The sequence below is a fragment of the Phlebotomus papatasi genome, chromosome 3 (genome assembly GCF_024763615.1).
Source record: "Phlebotomus papatasi isolate M1 chromosome 3, Ppap_2.1, whole genome shotgun sequence".
Lineage (NCBI taxonomy): Eukaryota > Metazoa > Arthropoda > Insecta > Diptera > Psychodidae > Phlebotomus > Phlebotomus papatasi.
In genome coordinates this window covers 77,378,302-77,398,358 of record NC_077224.1, presented here as the reverse complement: position 1 = coordinate 77,398,358, position 20,057 = coordinate 77,378,302, and the positions used below count along the sequence as shown (strand labels likewise).

Below are 20,057 nucleotides of genomic sequence, written 5' to 3'. Positions count from 1 at the left end.
GCTGGAGGCAAAGGGAAATTTTCTGTGTCTTAGGAAATTATTCTACATACCGCCATATAATTTCATCCCTTTCAGTATTTTGAAAATTCCAGATTTTGGCTTTAAGGATTTTAGCTTCCGGGCATTTGGGATTTTGGCATTTGGGATTTTGGCTTTCGAGATTTTGGGATTCGGGATTTTGGCTTTCGGAATTTTGGCGTTCGTGACTTTGACCGGGACCCATTCTAATAGCTAGTCCAACACCTCACATCTCCTGACAAACCTGGGAGCCTAGGTCTTTTTTCTTTGGCCTACGAGACTATGGCTGCCTCCGATCATTAAATGCATAGACAGTGGTCGTATCTGAATTTTGTGCAAACAACGCAACGTTCAAACGTCACCTCTGCAGCTACCTCCCAGAGAAGTGTCGTTTTAACCCATTCCTTACCATGGTATTGTACATCAAATGCAAATTGAGTGATTTTAGGTGATTTATTTTTTTTAGTTATTTATAGTTACTTTAGTTTAAAACGTATTTTAAGTTACTTTAGTCTTTCAATTATTTGGAAAAAATAGCCCGACAGAGATGAATTTTTTTTCCTATTTTTAAGCAAAACTAGATCCTATCATGATGTAATTTAGCTTCACAAACCTATTGTCAAGATAAATTACAATACGAGAAGGTTAAGTTCTATTAAAAAAAAAGAGATGGCAAAGCAACCCTGCTTCGCAGAGTTCTCGAACTCACGAGGAAGAGCTATCCGTGTATTATGTTCTCTTATGCTTTTTTATGTACATATCGCTTTACTATCAAATAAATTGATTTACTAATTTAAAAAACTATTCCGAAACCTCCGAAATAAAAAAATTGCTTAAGAAAAGTAGGTTTTATAATATTTTAGCATGAGTAACAAGCATACGGACAAATAAAATTAAAAACGAGAAAGGTAAATCATTTACGGGTTATATATATTATACGAATTTACTACCGATTAAGTCCGATGTAGCCGGGTTTAAAATTTGATCTCATTCAAAAACAAAACCCCAATTTAAGCATATCGGTTGAAAAATAAGCCCTCCAAAGTGGTTGAACTTTGATCTTCGAAAAATCGATTACATCCAAAACGTCCAAAACATATACGAAAATGAAAAAAAAATTGTAAAAGCCGTTTTCGAAAGAAACCAAAAAACATGGTTTTGGAGGGGTCGAAGGGGGGTTGGGGTGAATGAAAAAAGTCTATCCTAGATAATGGTGACTCATCAGGGGTCGTCGAATACCGGAAGTCGATAACCTCTTACGTTGGGCCTCTAGATGTGCCACAAGCTTTCGAATAAGTAAAAAATATGAGAAAGAAAACCCCAATTTCATACGTACCCCATTTTTCCCTAATTGATTTCGTTCCTCTTCCAAGCCATGTTTCAGGCGTGACTTATTTTTTAATAGGTCAAACTTTCAACTTTAACAATCATGCTTCCTAAAGATTCTATGCAGAATAGGATAAAAAATTAAAACTTTTGGAATATTATGTCGTCAGGTTGGCTAAAAACGGACATTTTTATCGAATAATGGTCCTATGAAATTGATCAGATTTCTTATCTATCGTGGTTGTTTCGTCGCTTTGGAGTAGTTCAAGATGAATAATTCTCCTAGAACCCCACCAAACTTACAGCAATATGTATATTCGTGATGCAGACTGAGTTTATTTTCAACAAGTTTATCAGGTACCAGGATTAACGGCGATATTTATTTTATTTTATTTGTTGGAAATTACACTCGAGTCTTTTTACAGAGATATTATGTTTACATTTTTTTTGAGCACAAAAAAAATTTCACAAGAATTCAGTATCAAACTTTTCAAAAAGAGACCTCGAGGAATAAGTAGCGACATAAAATTCATGAATTTTGTGTCGTCGCTACTGAGCTCAGTAAAAATAGTATTAATAATTCGCGAACATGAACTTTCAATTTTATCTAAATAAATTAATGTTTCTGTGACAAAAAATTAGGGCAGCGACAGAATTGAACTTATTAAAATTAATCAAAAGCCACTAATATTCTTTATCGTTATCACACTTGCACATTAAAATTTTAATGTGATTCACATTAATTGTCGCTTGTGAGCGTCCAAATATGTTATTTGTGCCTTTGAATTACTTAATGTTTGGTGTTTTTCTATTTATTGATAAAGAAGTGGACTTGGCCTGCAAAAATAAGTTTAAATTTACCTAAAGCATAAATATTTTTCACATTAAAAAATTAAAGAGAAAGTCGCATTAATTTTTCGCATTAATGCTATAAATCAATTTATTTCAAATTTTGCGGGCCAAGTCTACCTTTTTATCAACAAATAGATCAAATTTTGAATATAAAATGATTCAAACACACAAATTACACATTTGGACTCTCGCCAGCGACAATTAATGTGAATCATATTAAAATTTTAATGTGCAAGTGTGATAAGACAATAAGGCAATGCAAGTGCAACAATATTTTAGTTAAAAATATTTCAAATGTTTGCTGCTACCCTGCAATTCCCTAAAGATTACAACTCTTGCGGGAGAAAGAATGCCAATTTAATATAATACGTTCACAGTAGCAATTTATGTTTCGATTTTCTATCTTGATTTTTTTTCGCTAGAAAAGACATTTAACGACACTTTGCTAAAAGATTTGCGAGTATTGTAAAAAAGTTTCAAGTCATATATAACACTGTGTGAGGAAATAAATTTTGTAGAAAAGAAACAATTGGAAAAACTTTGTTCTCTATTGGTTGTTGTTTATATTTTCTTCTGTAGAAATATTAGCCAATTATGCGGTATACTTCTTTGTTCACATCTCCTAAACCACATAAAATTGTGGCTTTAAAGAAATCTTATTTAGTTACTAATGAAAGTATAAATAATTAAAATTCAATGTAAAATAGTGAGACGACTTTGGAATCGTGACTTAACTTGTTCTTTGTTCGAAAGACTTATTTCCTAAAGTTTAAACAATCTGGAGACAGTAGAAAAAATGGTACTAAATCCGAATCTTAAGGAAGAAACTTTGTTGAAAATTTGCTTAATTTTGTAAATACTCTTGAGATTGTGCTAAGTTAATAAACACAGTGTCGAATAATGGCTTTCTCTCCAAATGCTCGAAATGCTGAGCGATTAATCTCCTGAGACTTGAATTTCACAAGCAATTTGGGATACGTTGTACCTGGGAAAATTCAACGTGGATTCTATGAAAATCTGTGGAAACTTTTGTGGGTATTCAGGGGTGAACACGTGTATTGTGCCACTTGATATTCTCCAAGGAGCGAAGTATGATAGCACAATTGGAATTCTTTTGCGTCGTTTGGTGTTCATGACAGGTCAAGCACTACACCCAGGTTTAAAATTTGAGAATGAGATTTTAAACCGCGACTGAAGCTCAATCTCTCTTTTGATGTAAACCTCTATCCCTTTTTTTTTATACCTCTCCCGTTTAACCTTTCTCTATATCCTTCGTGTTTTCACATAATTTGAAGCGTTTTTTTTTTCACCTGCTAGAAAATGTCCCCGTGATTGTTTTACCTTTCTGCAAAAACCTTTCACATAGACTTATTTAGGTCAACAAGTTCTCCATTTAGCGTGAATCCCCAGAAGGAAAAAAAAACTTTGTATATTGGCTAATCAATGTCAACGTTTTAGCGGTTGCGCCAATATTGATGGATTATTAATCCATCGGGGGTTCAATTGGCAATCATTTGAAATTTTCGCTTCTGTTCTCTTTACCCTATTTTATACCCATCGTTTCCTGGTAATTTCATATTACTAATTTTCCACTTAAATATTTTATTGAACAGTTTTAATTTCTTCTCGTTAAAAAACAGAGTTCATAGCACAAATTTTGTAAATTAATTGTTTTCACGTCATTAATTTCCATATAATTTTAAACCTTTGCAATACAATATGATGTAGTGGGTTCAGTGGGTTTTAGACTGAAAAAAGGGTTGCAAAACTTTTCAGTTTTGCGATATGCTCGAACTCGTGATTTAAGTGCTATACCTCAAAAGTAGTTTCTTATTACTAAAATTCATTAGATGCCGAATTCACGAGAAAAAACGTGTTATTTACAAGTCCAATAATTTTACAAAATTTGTTCCACTACGAAATTAGTCAAAATATCATCTAAACTATATTAGGACACACAACCAAAATTTCGAATAAATTAGTTATCGGTTCATAACCGATTTTACACCGGCTGTGCTGTGTTATGTCATATTTCTCGCTAATTTTAGTTGAATTGAGTGCTAATATTTTTTGTTAACGGTACGTGAAGTTTTCAAATGAAATAATTACCTATTTCGTGAACAAAAAAGGTTTTTCTGAAGTGTCTGCAAATGCTTCAATAGGAAAACCCGGAAATATGATTTTTTGAAGAGATTTTCTTATTGTTTTAGATGGGAAAGGAGAAAAGACCAGGAATAAGAACAAATCTTGCACTGAAGAACAACTCAACAAGTTTTGGAAGTCTTTCGTCGCGGTTTCACTTATACACTGTTTGTCTCTAATTAGAAACTTTCCCTTGTCTCCATTTGGATTAATATGTTTCCAATAGAAGCATTTTACGCTCGCGTATTTTTCTTGTATTTAAGAAGTTTTCAAATTATATCTAAAGAATTTTCACTAAACAGTAACATTCTAGAAGAGTCAAGAAGCAAATTTATGTAATTCTCTTAAAAAAAAAATGAACTTAATGTGTTGAATCTTCTGTCAAAGTTAAAGCATCTGGAAATGGTTTTGAATTTGAACATTTACCCTATAATTCGAACTCTTGGTTGAGTTCGAGCATTGAAAAATCATCATGCACCCATAAATTCTCGGATTTATGATCACAATAAAAGAAATAGTTTATTACAATGAAGTATTTTAATGTTAAATTGGTTAATACTTGGAAAATATATTTCATAAATCACAAATTATTCACAAATTCTGGAATTACAAATGCCACTCAATATTTAACATTTTATTCAATTCGGCAAAATATGAAATTTCATGAACAAAATTTAATGATACTAAAACAGTTTATAACATTAATTGTATTATTTTGAAAGCTAACAAGCAGGAACATCATTGAGTGATTTTCGATAAAACGAAAATAAAAAATTATTAAATTTTCCAAAAGAGTGAAGAATATGACTTTTTGAAAATATGATTTTTTCACAATTTCTGCTGTAAAGTTATAAATAATGTTCGCAGAAAAATCTGTAGGGGGAAGTAGGGCATCTTTGAAAGTGGGGCACCTTTGAAATTGCGATTTTTCGCTTATTTTCAAATGAAATTGAGCCTTATCGCGATATAATTTAGCTGTACAAATAGATTTAGAAGCTAAATTACAATATGACTCAGTTCCACTTAAACATACGAGAAAACCCCAATTTCAAAGGTGCCTCACTTCCCCCTAATTATGAATTTTCTGTAATTGGAAATGAACAAAAAATAAATAGGAAATAATAAGCCAATATTGTGTCTTTGTGAGGGGAAAGGGCCCATGCTTTGTACGATATCAAGCTTCGTAATAACTAAATTTTTCATGTTTCTGTATAAATGTGACTACGAGATGTATTTTAAAAACTGGACACTTTTCCCTAATTTTTTAAATACTGAGAAACATAGGAAAAAATTAGTCGTAATAGGGTAGTGTGGTGCATTTTGGAAAGCGATATATTTTTGTTGGGACCTGACCTGATTTTTGTAGACCTTTTTTTTTAACTTTCTTTGCGATTGTCACGATTATTCAGAGTAGACTCAGTATAAGACAAAAGACAAAATATTTCGTACACTCAGAAAAATAATCGAGTAAAACTTACTCGAATCGATGTTGAATTAACTCTTTTTCTTTGTGATTTTCGATTAACTATATTTTATAGTTGATTTTACTTCTATTTAGGTGTAATATTCGGAAGAGTTTTTTTTAAACTTTATTTGCTAAAATTTACATGACAAAAGAGTGTAAATAGGTACTCTTTTTAACACTGAAAATAACTCGTTTTAAGAATTAAAATAACTCGTTTCAAGAGTTAACAAAAATCTCTTTTAGAGTTAGAATAACTCTTTCAAATCTCAAAATGAATATGTTTTGCAATTTTATGTTTTTATTTTTTATTTTATCATTTTCTTTATTAATATTTTCTTGACCTCAAGTTCCCTATGTTCCGAGCGAAATATCAAGTATGATGCAAGCACATGTCTTCATGAAGCACTGTTAGGCATATTTCTAAATGATGTTCCTTATGAAATTTGTCACACGAAAATCTTCTTGACTGAAGTATATTCTTAAAACGAAAACACTTAAGCACATACTTCAGTCGAGATGAAATTTTACATCGAAAAAGAGTAATAATTACATCGATATCCGACGAATTAATTCAACTCGCACACAGAGTTGTTTCAACTCTTTACTAAAATTTACAACGAAAAAGAGTCATAATTACATCGATATTCGTAGAGTTAATTCAACTCTGCCATAGAGTTGTTTTAACTTTTTAGATTTTTTCTGAACTCGTATTTGAACCAAGGATTTAAAATTTCGTTGATAAAAATTCTTTTTACAAGACGAAACGTGATGTAAAAATCGGCGAAAGTATAAAATTCTCTCACTACAAATTTATGTTTTCTTTTTTTTTCAAAAATCATTTGTTCAAATACAATTTTAACTCATCCGCTAACAGATTCTCTCTCAAATGTTTCCTTAACTCTATCCCATTCACTCTTCTTCTTTTTTAAGGATCTCAACGAATTTATTTTAGATTAAAAAAATAAATGATAAAGAATAGGATAAACGGGATAAACATATGAAAAACGTTAGAGAAAGAAAGGCGAGTGTGAAAATTCATGTTATGGAATTTTAGGTATTTTGTAATAAAGACGTCTTTTAGAGTATAGAAGACTAACTGAAGCAAGATGATCCCTTGTCATTCTTATTTCAAAAAGATTGGTCCATTATTTGGAATGACAGGGAGCCACATTCTCTGATATTTTGTGTCTCTTGAACACTTCCTATGATAGAGTTGACCCCTTGTAATTTCCGAAGAGGTATATGTGTGTAAAATTTAACAAATTATATATATTTCTTTATTTTCATGACTTTGTAAAATAGTCTCAAAATCCAATTAGAAATTTATTCACTGCTTCATTCTCCTATAAATCGTTCTCTTTGCATAGAGATTAGTGTTAAGACACAATATCCCAATCTCAATGAACTATTTACTAAAAATCTTATAATGAATGACGGATCTTAATCCTATCAGTCCAATAAATTCCTATGTGACACAAATTCCGAGACAAACCATGTTGATTTCGGTTGATTAACATCCGCATATCCATAATGGTTCAAATACCTTCTGTTACATCTCAATTGTGTTATTTAATAGATACATATGCTTGAAAATTAACGTAAAATCATTTGGCAAATTGAGATACTCTCCCATGATTGCTCTTACTCTCGAAGTTGGAGCATATTTCGAAAATGTTCTCAATTATTGATTAGGCTGTGGTAATGTGCTTATGATCCCCTTGAGAAATTGTCATTCTGCCTGTGTCATGTGATTCATAATATTCCATATCGCACTTGTGTTTGGGAAATAAATGGGAGCTGCCAAAGGGGTTAAATGGGATGGGGTGGCTCCAGGGTGAATGGGGCCAGAATGTAAAGTGTATAAAAGAGTTTCCATGTTCACATAGTGTTGAATGGTGGTATTAAATGCATTACGCAACTCTCGGTTGAGTTTATCATATTTCCAACAAATACAATGTTTTAGCCAATGCACGGAGACTTCCTCTCTCGCTCGTCAAGTCGACCCAGTAAATAGCCATATCTGAAACATGTGCTATGCAGAAGGATGTGCTTTCACTTTGGGGAGGGGTTTCGTACAAGTGGAAGGAAAGAAAAAGAAGAGTCTTTTGGAGAAAATTTCCTTATGCCAATCTCGATATTGAATCGAACATAGCTGAAGAGATTGGAGAAAAGCAATTTCCCAACACTATAAATTTCATTTTTCATTTCACACACACATTTTTTTTCTTGGTCCTCTTGTGGTGCCCACACCATAGGGCCCTAGCCAAATTACATCCCCTAACTTTGAGACGATGGGTACCCCAAAAAAAAGAAAAATCAGCCAGTTGTGTGCAAAAAAAAAGAGATCGATATTAACAATATTTCCATTTGAATGGCATACATTCATATTTTTTTCCTCACTTTCCTCAATAAGATTCTCTTCTCCTGGTCCTCATTCTCAATGCGTTTGCGGAACCACTGAAGGTCCTCATGCTCAACTTTTGAAGTGGCACAAGGAGACACTCTCTGGGGGTGAGTGTCGACCAAATACATTTAAATTCAGCATCCGATAAGTGCTTTCTCATTGTGCCAAGTGAACCAACCCCATTTGCCACTTATGTACCACGGTTGCACATAAAAAACCATTTGACTGAGGGTTGAGCGGATAATATGTGGATTGGGGGTGGGAATGAACATGGTGTTTCTTTTATAAGTTGCTGGCGTAGAGATGGAAAATTACATAATATGAAAATGGAAAATTACCCCCCAACATGCCAACATTTCTTTCAATACCACTCACACCCCACACATATATCTCTGTTCTTTTGCTAACTCTCTTGTGTCTCCACAGAGTTGATAGTACACTGGATTGCGGATCGATATACTGATGCGATACCTCAAAGTCTGTTTCAAAAAGGAAGTTCTTTTCAAAGCATATACTTGAGATGATATCTTCCATGATGATTTTTCAAGGTTCCAAATCACCAAACTTCCCTGTCGATGAAAAAGATTACCCAAGAGGAATTTTAGTACCGGATATAGGAATCTCTGAGATAGACATTTTGTAAGGCATTGATTGAGAAATCGGGGTACAAATTTTGACTGCAAAGCAATTTGAGGAACTTTCTAAGTTAGATAATAAGACCTATTAAAACTATTTTGCGAAGGTTTCTTTTTAAAATCAAGGGCATTTGGATGAATTTAATAAAAAAATTTCTCGCGCATATTATACTACTAAGCTATTTCGATAGAAACTATGTTTTGTAATCCTGGGTCTCAAGGCAATCAATTACCCAATCTACGAGGTCTAGGACACTCACCCCGATATTTCTCTTTCTGTGGATCTACTAAAGAACCTATAAACTCAGGTTGATCCTTGTGAGTATTTATCCTATAAAATTTGACAGTAATATCTCGGGGTGTTATTCACGAGTGATGGTAGGATGGAGTCAGAACTCTCGTCGCGAATCGGTCAGGCTTCTGCAGTAATGAGGGAGCTTGGCAGAAGCGTACTAAGGAAGGTCAAGCTTAGTAGATCGGCTAAATTATCGGTTTTCAAAGCTGTGTTCATTCCTATTATCACCTATGGTCATGACTAATGAGATTTGGATAATGATGAAAGGGTAAGATCGCAAGTGCAAGCTGCCGAGATGAGATATCTCCGGGCGGTTAAGGGAATCAGTCGTCGAGATCGAGTGAGGAATGTAGCCGTTCGTGACGAACTAAGAGTCGAGGAGCTGCTTCTTCGGGTTGAGAGATCACAACTTCGATGGTATGGATATGTTCAACGCATGAATGAAGAAAGATTCCCCAGAAAAGCTATGCAAGCCATTGTGAGGAGACCTCAACCTCAGGGCAGACCTAGGACAAGGTGGCTGAATAAAATTCAGGATCTTGCGTGGGAGCGTCTTGGGATCGAACATCTTCCTGAAGTGGCGGAGGATCGACAAGCGTGGGCTGCTAATTTGGATGTCATAGGCCCGCGACCCCAATAGGGATAAGCGGTTGAAAATAAATGAATGAATTTGACAGTAAAGGATTAGATGAAGGAAATTTATACAAAGGCTAGATATTCTCGAAGATCAATCTGAATCTCTTTGGACCCTCCAATTGAATCCTCCTCTTTACTAGCAGCATCCTTACTGCATCAATCTCCTGGGAGGAGAATTTACTATAAGCTTTAAAATTATGACCTTTGCGATTTCCACAATTACCACTTCTACAATAGCCCAATCCTAACGACAGAATACTCGAATTTCAGATAGAAATTTCTTTAAATTGGATTGTGATTGCAATATTTCTCCTACTTTTTCTTCAATCCAATTATCTTTTATTTCTCCGGGTTAACCCTTTAAGGACGAATGGGACACCAAAACTATTTAGACTATTTAGAAGACAAAATAACTTTCAATACTAAAAAAGATGTTTTTGTTTTTGGGATACCGGTGTCCAAATGATATTGAATGATTGATTTTATTTAATTATTGTAATTAGACCTGATGTCCATATTATATACAAGACGTGATATGGAACCTTACCGACCTAAGCAAACTGAAAACAATAATATACAATACTTTTATAAGTACCTCCTAATAAAGTCTAAATAATCATTGACCTTCACATGAAATTATAAATTGAAGTAACTGGTCGAAATTTGAATTGGAAGGGTTCAAACTTTGAAATAAACTTGTAACTGAAAAATTTAATGTATGAAATACAAAAGCAGGGATTTATTCGCACTTTGAGTTTTAATTTAGTTTGAACTTCTGGAAACTAACCCATTGGGATATGATTATAATAAATCTGTAAGTAAAATTTTAGATTCCTATGGCTCCCGTACAGATTTTAGACCAGAAAACTTTCACAGAAATCAAAATTCACATCCCTTTCTTTCTTACATGTTTTGCATAGGTCTATCTCATTCTTTCAAATTCTAAATTCGATTGAGCTAAATTGAATTTGTTGTGACGTTAAAAAGATGAAGAAGAGTGCGACAAAGTAAGACAGACATATGCAAAAAATGAAATAAAAAAAACACACTACTGGTAAAAATAAAAGGATTAAATTGATCCAAATTTGATCCTTTTGAAAAGGATGGATCAAATTTTAAACGTTGAATGCACATTTAACATAATAGAATATGTTAATTTGATCCATCCTTTGCAAAATGATCATATTTGGATCAATTTGGTCTTTTTTATTTTTACCAGTGCATATGAGAAAAAAAGGGATTCCAATTTCGATTTTATGAAATTCTCCTTATTTAAAAGGGGTGCCGGAGCCATTATAATGAAACTTGAATCTGAATCCAAATTCATGAGTATAAGTTTTTGACTGGTTACTGGTTCTATTATAGGTATTTTATAAAGGTAATTTAGCCTCAGTTGCTTAAAAGAAGAGAAAGTATTTCGGATTAATACAAAACAATGCTGTATAAGTTAATTGGTTTTGGCAAAGACTAAATTTTCGATTAACCAGGCAATCGACAAGCGAAATAGACGGTAACCTGTGACCAATTGTGATTGGGTTACGTTCAATAATTTGACCTCTGATTCTTAGACCTGATGAAACCACAAACGCGATTCTCCTCTACAAAGTCTCCATCTTGAAACCCAAAATCTGCTGAATACCTATACTTATGATACCAAAAATTTTTTTTCTACTTTCTACGTTCTTGAACAAAACTTGGACATTCTACCAACTTGTGGGAGACACTTGAGATGTATATGATAAAAAATTGAAAAAAATTATTATTTATTAATCGTATCGAGGCATAAAACTTACACGTGTCTTGCCCAATAACGAGCTACGTCAATTGCAAGCGGGGTTGTCGACATAAAGTCCCCTACTCCGCATGAAGCAGGAGATAAGGGACAAACATAATGTGGGGTAGTTTGAATTACCCCACAGCCAAGAAAGGAACCTGCACGTGTACTTAAGGATTTTTCGGAACGAAATCGATCCTCCTGGAGAGTCTACGAGGACTAACTGATCCTTTCACTACGAGGCTAAAATTGAGTGTCGAAAAAACACATGAACACCGCGAACACCTTAGAAAACTAAGAAAAATATTTCTATTTAATAAATTCTTTTAAAGAAATTTCCACCTTGAATTTTGAAATGTTTATGTTGTTTTCAGAACTTTGTGCTTAAATTCAGTTAGATAATTTGAATTTAACGTAAAATGTTTAAACATAAACTTTATTTTTATCCAAATAGAATGTCATATTTACTCTTCGGTGAACCAGAAGAAGGAGAGAAAGTAAACCAAGGGGCGGATATTAAGTCGGAAGTAGTGTACACATTTGTCTCATAATATTATGCATCGCTGAAGGAAATTGCAATCAGGAATGGCTCTGTTCTAATTAAATTTTCATCAGTTGCTCAACATGACGAGTTGTTTCTTTGATCTTTATCTATTGCAATAGTGATTAGCAACTCTGTAGCGTATTAGTGGGTGGTTTTTTGCGACAAGTGGGTAAAGAGAGAAAATGTGTGTATATGGTGCAAGAAAATGAGTGAGTAGAATTTAAATGGATAAAAAGTGACTTACCAACAACCTGCAGATCACCAGATACTAATCCGGTCATGAAGGATGGTGCATCCAAGGTGACTTCGCAACTGTATTTCCCAGATGTAGCTAGTTCTACTGAGTTGAGTGTTATGTGACTTGCATTTGACTTGCTTATCTGCAATGAGGTGGAAAAAGATATTAGAAAAAAAATGGCAGAAGAAAGCAATGGAAAAGTAGCGTCAAACACTTTGTTAATTGCTATAATTAAAAGGATGAACGAGTCTGGAAAGACAATGTTTTGTATAGGTAGGGATAGAGGAATAAGGAAATAGCATTGGATACGTTATAGGAGTGTAGAGAGCAATAGGAAAAGAGGTTGAAGCCATGGAGGAAATCTCCCCAATGAGTCACACGAGAGCAAAAAAGGAAGAGGGAATACTTAAGCTGGACACAAGATAATAAAAAGTTAGCAATAAAAAAAAGTGTCTGTGAATCTTTTTAATTTTTGAGGCGCGCAAAGTAGAACAATTGGAAGAGGAAATAGAGTTAGAGGGATAAAAGGACCTTAATTGAAATTTATATCTGCATGCCTTCCTCCAAAACAAACTACTTTTTTTTTAAATAAAAAAAGGATAAAAAAAACATGTATACAGAAGTGAAAGGCGTAGAAAAAAGCTCTGGGATGAAGTGGAGCTTGCCAACAACATTTAATGCGGCATTTTAGCTGGTGGATATTTATCCCTCCTAAAGACCAGAAGGATGAGAAGAGGCAATTTCTCCCATCCACACACTTCGCGGCCATCAAACACATTTGTATAACTGCAATGCTCGCAGTTTAATGCACAATAACTATATATTTTCCCTCCCAAACATCGTGTACTTCGCCTCTTCTTCCAGCTATCCAGCACATCGCCATCCTTTCCTGGAATTGTGCAAGACTGCCGTGCATTTTGGGGTGTGGCGCATAATGCAATAATAATACATCTTGTTAAGCTCTTGCTCCAGGCGCTAACAGAACACTGCGCCACGTCAATATGGGGCCTTAATGCCTCAAACGAATCCGAGGGTGCTTGAGATGGCTTTAGCTGCAAAGCACCACACCAGAAGATGTATACGATGGGGATCCAGGCTAATCAAATCGTCGCGTAGGTTTAGTCTCCTGATAAATCTTGAGAGAGAGACTAAGTGACGCAAATTGACTCAAGATTAACATTTTTAATGGGCATTGAACTCCTATTAACTGAATATTTATAGGCTAACAATAGACATTTATCTCTGTCGACAGCACTGCTTAAAGATAATCTAATACAACCCAACTGTATAGAATTTAATATACCTTATAAAATATTTGGTCAATATTCCAATTGTTCAATTGTTCAATCACTCTCACAATTTATTCATATTTCTGAGCATTCACTTTTTCAGTTACGAAACAAATATTGACCGAAAATAAATTTGACCACTAACTACATTTGTTTTTTAATTGAAACAAATTAATTTTAATAATCGTTTTTCAGGCAATTGACCACAAAACCATAACCTTTGCAGATTATTTTTATGTGTTCGAATATCAATTTTGTATATCTAGCCCAATATAGGCAAGCTGTTAAAGGTGTCGGTTTTCATTAATGGTAATAAAAATTTAAACAAAAATTGATGTAGAGGAAGGTGAGCTACATTCAAAATGAAAATTTTCAAGTATTTTTAAAGGAAGCTGCATCTAGGGGGAAGTAGGGCACCTTTGAAAGGGGGGGGGGTAGCTTTGAATTTGGGATTTTTCACCTATTTTTTAAATAAAATTGAGCCTTATCATGATATAATTTAGCTGCATAATCAGAGTGAGAACCTAAATTGCATTATGATATGGCTCAGTTCCACTTAAACATAGGAGAAAATACCAATTTCAAAGGTGCCCCACTTTCCCCTACCTAAATATATTTAAATTTACATCCACAATTTTTATGTATATCTAAACTGCATTACTTTAAAACACAGCTCACTTCAGAAACATGTGAAACATTCAAAAATAGTTTTTCGTAGTCTCAGTACAAGATAGCCCTACCTCACTCTACTGAACGCAAGTGTGTAAACTTAAAAAAAATCGCAAAACAATTTTAAAAAAAAAGTAGAATAATTTCGTATTTGAATAACAATGTTACTTTTCTTATTCGTTCTGTTCAATTATTTTCGAAAAAAATCAGACTGCAATTTTTTGTGACTTAACCACTTAACTGACTATAATCTCTGATTCCAATAAAATTATTTGAATTTTCATTAGGAAAAACTGTAAATATTCACATATTTATAATAATAATAGGGGAAAGTGACCATGCTTGATACTGTAAAATGATGTCCGAGTTTTGGATTTTTTTTCTGACTACCACATAAATCGCAGCGTTTTTTCCACTACGACAAAAAAATGTCACACTTATTAGGTCCATAATCCCACCTGAAGTAATTCCTGGAAATCCTTCTAATTTCCCCAGAAGGAAAATGAAAATACAGTGGCGATTATTATAAGGGTTGGACCATATGCCTACCTGTATTGAGATTTTCCCTACCTATACCAGCCCATTTTCCGCCGTAAATATTACACCGGACACAAAAAATGACACATTAATATTTGGACAGAACTCTAATCTACCTGATTAATTTGTTTGCACAAGGGATAAGATAATAAAGAATCGCTTTTAAGCAATTTTTCTAGGACGTATTTTCACAACAAAAATGAAACCATTTTCCTAAAATATGAACACGAAAGTTTAAGGTTATGTCAATTGACACAAACAAAAAGGGACAGATAATCCTAACCGGCTTATGTAGGTGAGATTCTTAACGTGAGCTAACTCGGATTGCATGCAAATTCGATTTGGAGCTGAAGTTGGGAGACGCCATTCAGTTATCTTGAATCAAATTCGTGAAATTATACAAATTTTGTATTTAAACCAAAATATCAAGGATTTGGATGAACTGACAGAAAAGTGTTATATGGGTGAAATGTAGATCAGAATGTTCTCTATAATTTTGCCGTAGAGCTTGAACTCATCGATTACTCAGAAGCCAAGATAAGCGAGGTTTTTTGTTTCTTAACTCGTTTTTTCATCCAGAGTTCCCCAAGTGTTCATTTGTTGAACTTCAACTATATCAAAGAATTGTTGTATTTTGCGGGACTTTCCATTTAAACCCCTATTTTAAGTGTCTTGGTGGAGTAGAGGCAGTCAAATTGGCATCTGAGTGATTTCAAAGCGTTATTATGGGAAAAATCAATTTTTTCACACTTAAACGGCAAAATCGGAGTGATAGCGTAGTCTGAGTGGAAAATGATGTATGGACGAAATGTAGAGACAAATGTGCTCTACAATTATGTTGAAGTAATCATCAAAATCGGTTCAGCGACAGTCGAGATAATTGAGGTTATGTGATATTGAAATTGGTTTTTCGACTGTGGCGCCCCTGGTGTTGGTCCCACGAAGTTCAAATATTCTAGAAAGTTGTAGCATTTGGTGAGATCTTTCGTTTAAGCCCTCATTCATCAAAATCGGTCACATAGAACCAGAGATATGATTTTTTGAATTTCGTGAACTTTGACCCCTCATATCTCCGGTTCTATTGAAACCACAGCGCGCATACGCACCATTTTGGAAACGTCCTAGACTGGACTACAACATACTAAAATTTCATTAACTTGCACAATGCCGTTTTTGAGAAAAGTGACTTTGAATTTCGATGAATTTTGATGCTATCACAGCGCCACCTGTGGTGACTTTTTGAACTTCCATCTGAAAGTGCTCATCGAGACGAAACCAAAAAGGTAAAATTTAGGTCGCTATGTTAATTAGAACCGGAGATAGAGGCCGGTCAATGTTTGAACTTTGACCTCTTATAGCTCGGGTCAGGGGTTATGGATCGACTTAAGGTTTTTTTTGTTTGATAGGTATAATCAACGGCTACAACATACTAAATTTTCAGCCCGATGCACAATGGAATTTTTGAGTTATTTAACTTTTAAGATTTAAAAATTTTCTTTTTAAAAAAAGCGCCCCTAGCGGTGGTTTTATGAACTTGAGATGTTAGAAGGGGAAGTGGAATTTCACGAGAGCTTTCCAAAAAGCCCTCACTTTTTAAATTCTGACAATTAGAACCGGAGTAATGGCCATTTTAAGAAATTTTTTTTGGACCCTTATAGCTCGGGTCAGAGGGGTCGGGGGACCTTAAGTTTGGTATTGATGGAAAGCTCTAAGGCCCAGCTATAACATACTAAAATTTGAGTCCGCTGAATGCCATAGGGGCGGAGCTATTGAGAAAACAAAAAAAGGGGGGTCTTCAAAATGGCGGAAGGAGGGGTGGGGGGTGGGGGGTCTATGCACCAAGTTGCAATTTTCACCCGATATATAACCTTTGCCGAAAACCGCAAGTCGATATCTTTTTTAGTTTAGGAGCTATTAAGCTCCAAAGAGCGGCCGGCCGGCCGGCCGGGAACGTAAATTAGCCACATATATATTCGTGATCAGGAAGTGCTGAAACACATTTTGGCCAAATTTGAGGTCGATCGGACGACATGAAATTGTGTTAGGATTATAGTAGGTGAGATTGTTAAGAATCTCACCTAATAAAACATCTGGTGATTATTTCGCTAAAAAAATCTATTTTCCAATGTTTAATGAGTATTTAAGTTAATAAGTGATTGAAGAAATGTGAAGAGGAAGACCACCTAACTTCCACCGTTGCCATGTGAAGCCTGATATCCTCTAAAAATTTCTTTGGAGGACCGCACAACTCCCTGAAGATATCCAATCTACACAGTAGCAAAATTAGGGATTTGGCTCAGGATTGAAGCTTTATCGGATGAACAGGACCATCAGTACAGATTTTGAGAAAACCTCAGGGGCAGTTAAGCATCTTAAGCAGTTTTTATTGAGTAAGATGTGATATTGCCCTCCACTTCCGGAAACCATTGAACTCAAAGTTCACTGCTGACTTTCCGGAAGATCAAGATTCCAAATGCTGCAGATGCAGAAGTATCCTGTCCCCAGTTCTCGTTCTGTTTTGGGAAATTTCCTGAAGATTATAGTCTGCATTGACTGTCTCATCCACACTGTTGCGTTTCTCACTTCTAACTTTGATTTTCACCATCTTCTGGATCTTCTGCGAAAATAAATTGAATATATATTGTATTGTATTTTTATCGCTAAAACGAATAAAATAATTAACTCACCTTACTTTGAACTGAATCACAAATTGTTTCACAATCTTCATAAACTTACTTCTTTTGAAAAAAAAAAACAAAATATGAAAGTGAGGTTATGTTAAAGGTACACAAAAATCAGTTATAAGCTGTGGGAGCTTATGGGAGATGTGATTCTTTCATTGTGTAATCGGTTTTTGCAATCTTTAAAAATATTCTTATGTGAAAATACTGCAAATTTGTTCCATAAATACTCAATTGCGGCATAATTGTGTGAGATTATTTTTGATTTATTGACTTTATGGTTTTTACTTTCTAGATTCTAGTATTCGATCAAATCGCATGATTACAATAGGTGTGAAGACGAAGGAATCTGACATAATGACAGTGAATTATCAAGCACGGCTCTTTCTTATTATAAAGCATGGACATAAGCAGGATTTATTAATTTTCCACCACCCACAAAACAAGTCTTTCTTAGGAAAAAGATTTTTCCACAAATATTAACCATGGTGAACCCTAAGTGACCTGTAATAGGAATTTCTTTTGATAAATAATATTAACTATGAAAAATCGTATAAAATGTCATCCATAGAAATTACAGATTTGGGTCTATTTTTTATTTTTGCTTCCTAAAACTGGGAACAAAGGGCTACGCTCCTAATTTTATCAGGAAATGTGAGGCTTAGGACCAGCTATTAAAATATATTGTCATAAGTCACAATTATTGATTAACATAGGAAAAAATTAGTTATTATCAAGGTTGGACGTTATCAAGCATGGTCACTTTCCCCTAATATAATAATGCTGGCACAACATTTCTTGGGGATTTCTAGACATGCATTATTATTTTTTCTTGTACGGGATGAGGTTGTCAGTCCCATGCCCGTGGAATCAAGTGCAGTGAAACTCACTGGATACAATCCGAACACCTTTAACGCCAGAAAAATTCCTGGTGATCTAAAGGGGATTCGAACCCGGAACACTTGCATCATAGAGCTAGTGCCCTACCACTTGACCTATTGAGTGCCCATTCACATATTTAGACAAATTAAATTTCCTATCACTTTGTTGTAATCTATTTTTCACTATCTTAAAGAAAAATTTGGTTTTCTAGTAATTTTCCAAAAACCCTGCTTTGCAAGACAGATTCTCCTATTGCTTGTATACTGCATTTTCTATACCAGCGTTTTATTTATTATTAGTTTAAAGTTAAAGGTCAAATTCTCAGAGATATTTACTGCCAGTCTACAGTGACAATTTTCTCTTCATATTTCGTAGAAAATATTTTTCCGTTCATGCCCCTGTTCTTAATATTTCTTTGAAGGCATAAAAAGGAAGTCCAAGGATAGGCTAACTGTACCAAATTTCGGCCAGCTTGCAATTTTGGGCAATTTTTTTGTTTCTCAAATTTCCATGAATTTTTAGTTTTTGTGTACTTTAGAGATTACACAATGTAAAAAAAACACAAAAAAAATCGCTTTGATGAACGAGATGATGTGAAAAAGATTTTGAAAGAATTCTAAAAGGGCAAGGAATTATGAGAAGTTAGGTGGCCGAAATATTACGCAAAAGTAATTCTATATTTTTATTCATTTAAAAATGTATTGAGTTTGATTTTAGAGAAAGCAAAGGCGATATTCTATCTACAAGATTCCATGCAATACTCCTCATAAAGAAATAACAAAAATAAATAAATTAGTATTAAAAATATTACGTTTCAAACTTAAGACTTTGGCGCTTGCATGCAAGTGTGCCAAAATTTGGCACAGTTACCCTATTTTTTTAACAATGTTTTGAGGTAGTATAGGCGGATGTCTTGTCTTTCCTTTGGCGTTTAATAATTCTGTTAAATCTAAATTGATTCTTTATGGCTGTCTTTCTATAACTATGCCAAATTTCGAATGGCTGGCAATATTGGACACTATGAGTAATCCGTCTAACACTGCAATTAAATTGATTAAATCGTTTTATTTTCGAAAATACAGTGAATAATTTTTTTCTTGTATATTTTGTCAATACATGTTAATACAAAACTCATTCAATAATAAATTATAATTGAAATTATTTTATTGAAACTGCATTGTGGAAAAGCTTTATCAAAAAATGTGAGGTGCATGTTGCTGGCTGAGGTGAAACACAAATGTTTTTTTTTTGGATGTTTTTTTTTAATGAAATCGCTAAATGTTCATTGAAGATTATTTGCGTTAATATTAGTAATTAGTTATTTCAATTTAAATTTAATTGTCCTAAGTGGCTTTAATTTTTCATATAGGCGGAGGTTGGGTACTAGGGTGTTTCAAAAAAAAAAAGTCTTTTTGGCCCAGGCGGAAAAATGTTCTATATGATGAGACAATTAAATGCTTCTTAGACATGAAAAATATCGGACGTTGTTTAGAGGTGCTCCAAGGCCACTTTAGGTACAGTGAAAATCACCAAAAATTCATAAATTCGCCCGGAATAAATTTCTCTACGGAAAACTACTGAGAATTTTATCTCAATATTTTAGTGGAATATTGCTAATTTAGTAGACAATGTTTTTGGAAAATTTCATTGAGATCGGATAAGAAATAGAT

At 34.0% G+C, this 20,057-nt stretch overlaps 1 protein-coding gene across 1 annotated transcript in view; it reads right to left on the bottom strand.

The window, feature by feature from the left end:
* The window catches only part of LOC129805862 (uncharacterized), a 161,493-nt gene that overhangs the window by 27,876 nt on the left and 113,560 nt on the right, over window positions 1–20,057 (bottom strand). The window contains exon 3 of the mRNA XM_055854085.1: window positions 12,336–12,471. Within this exon, the coding sequence (XP_055710060.1) occupies window positions 12,336–12,471 (136 nt within the window). The remainder of the gene's footprint in view (window positions 1–12,335; window positions 12,472–20,057) is intronic.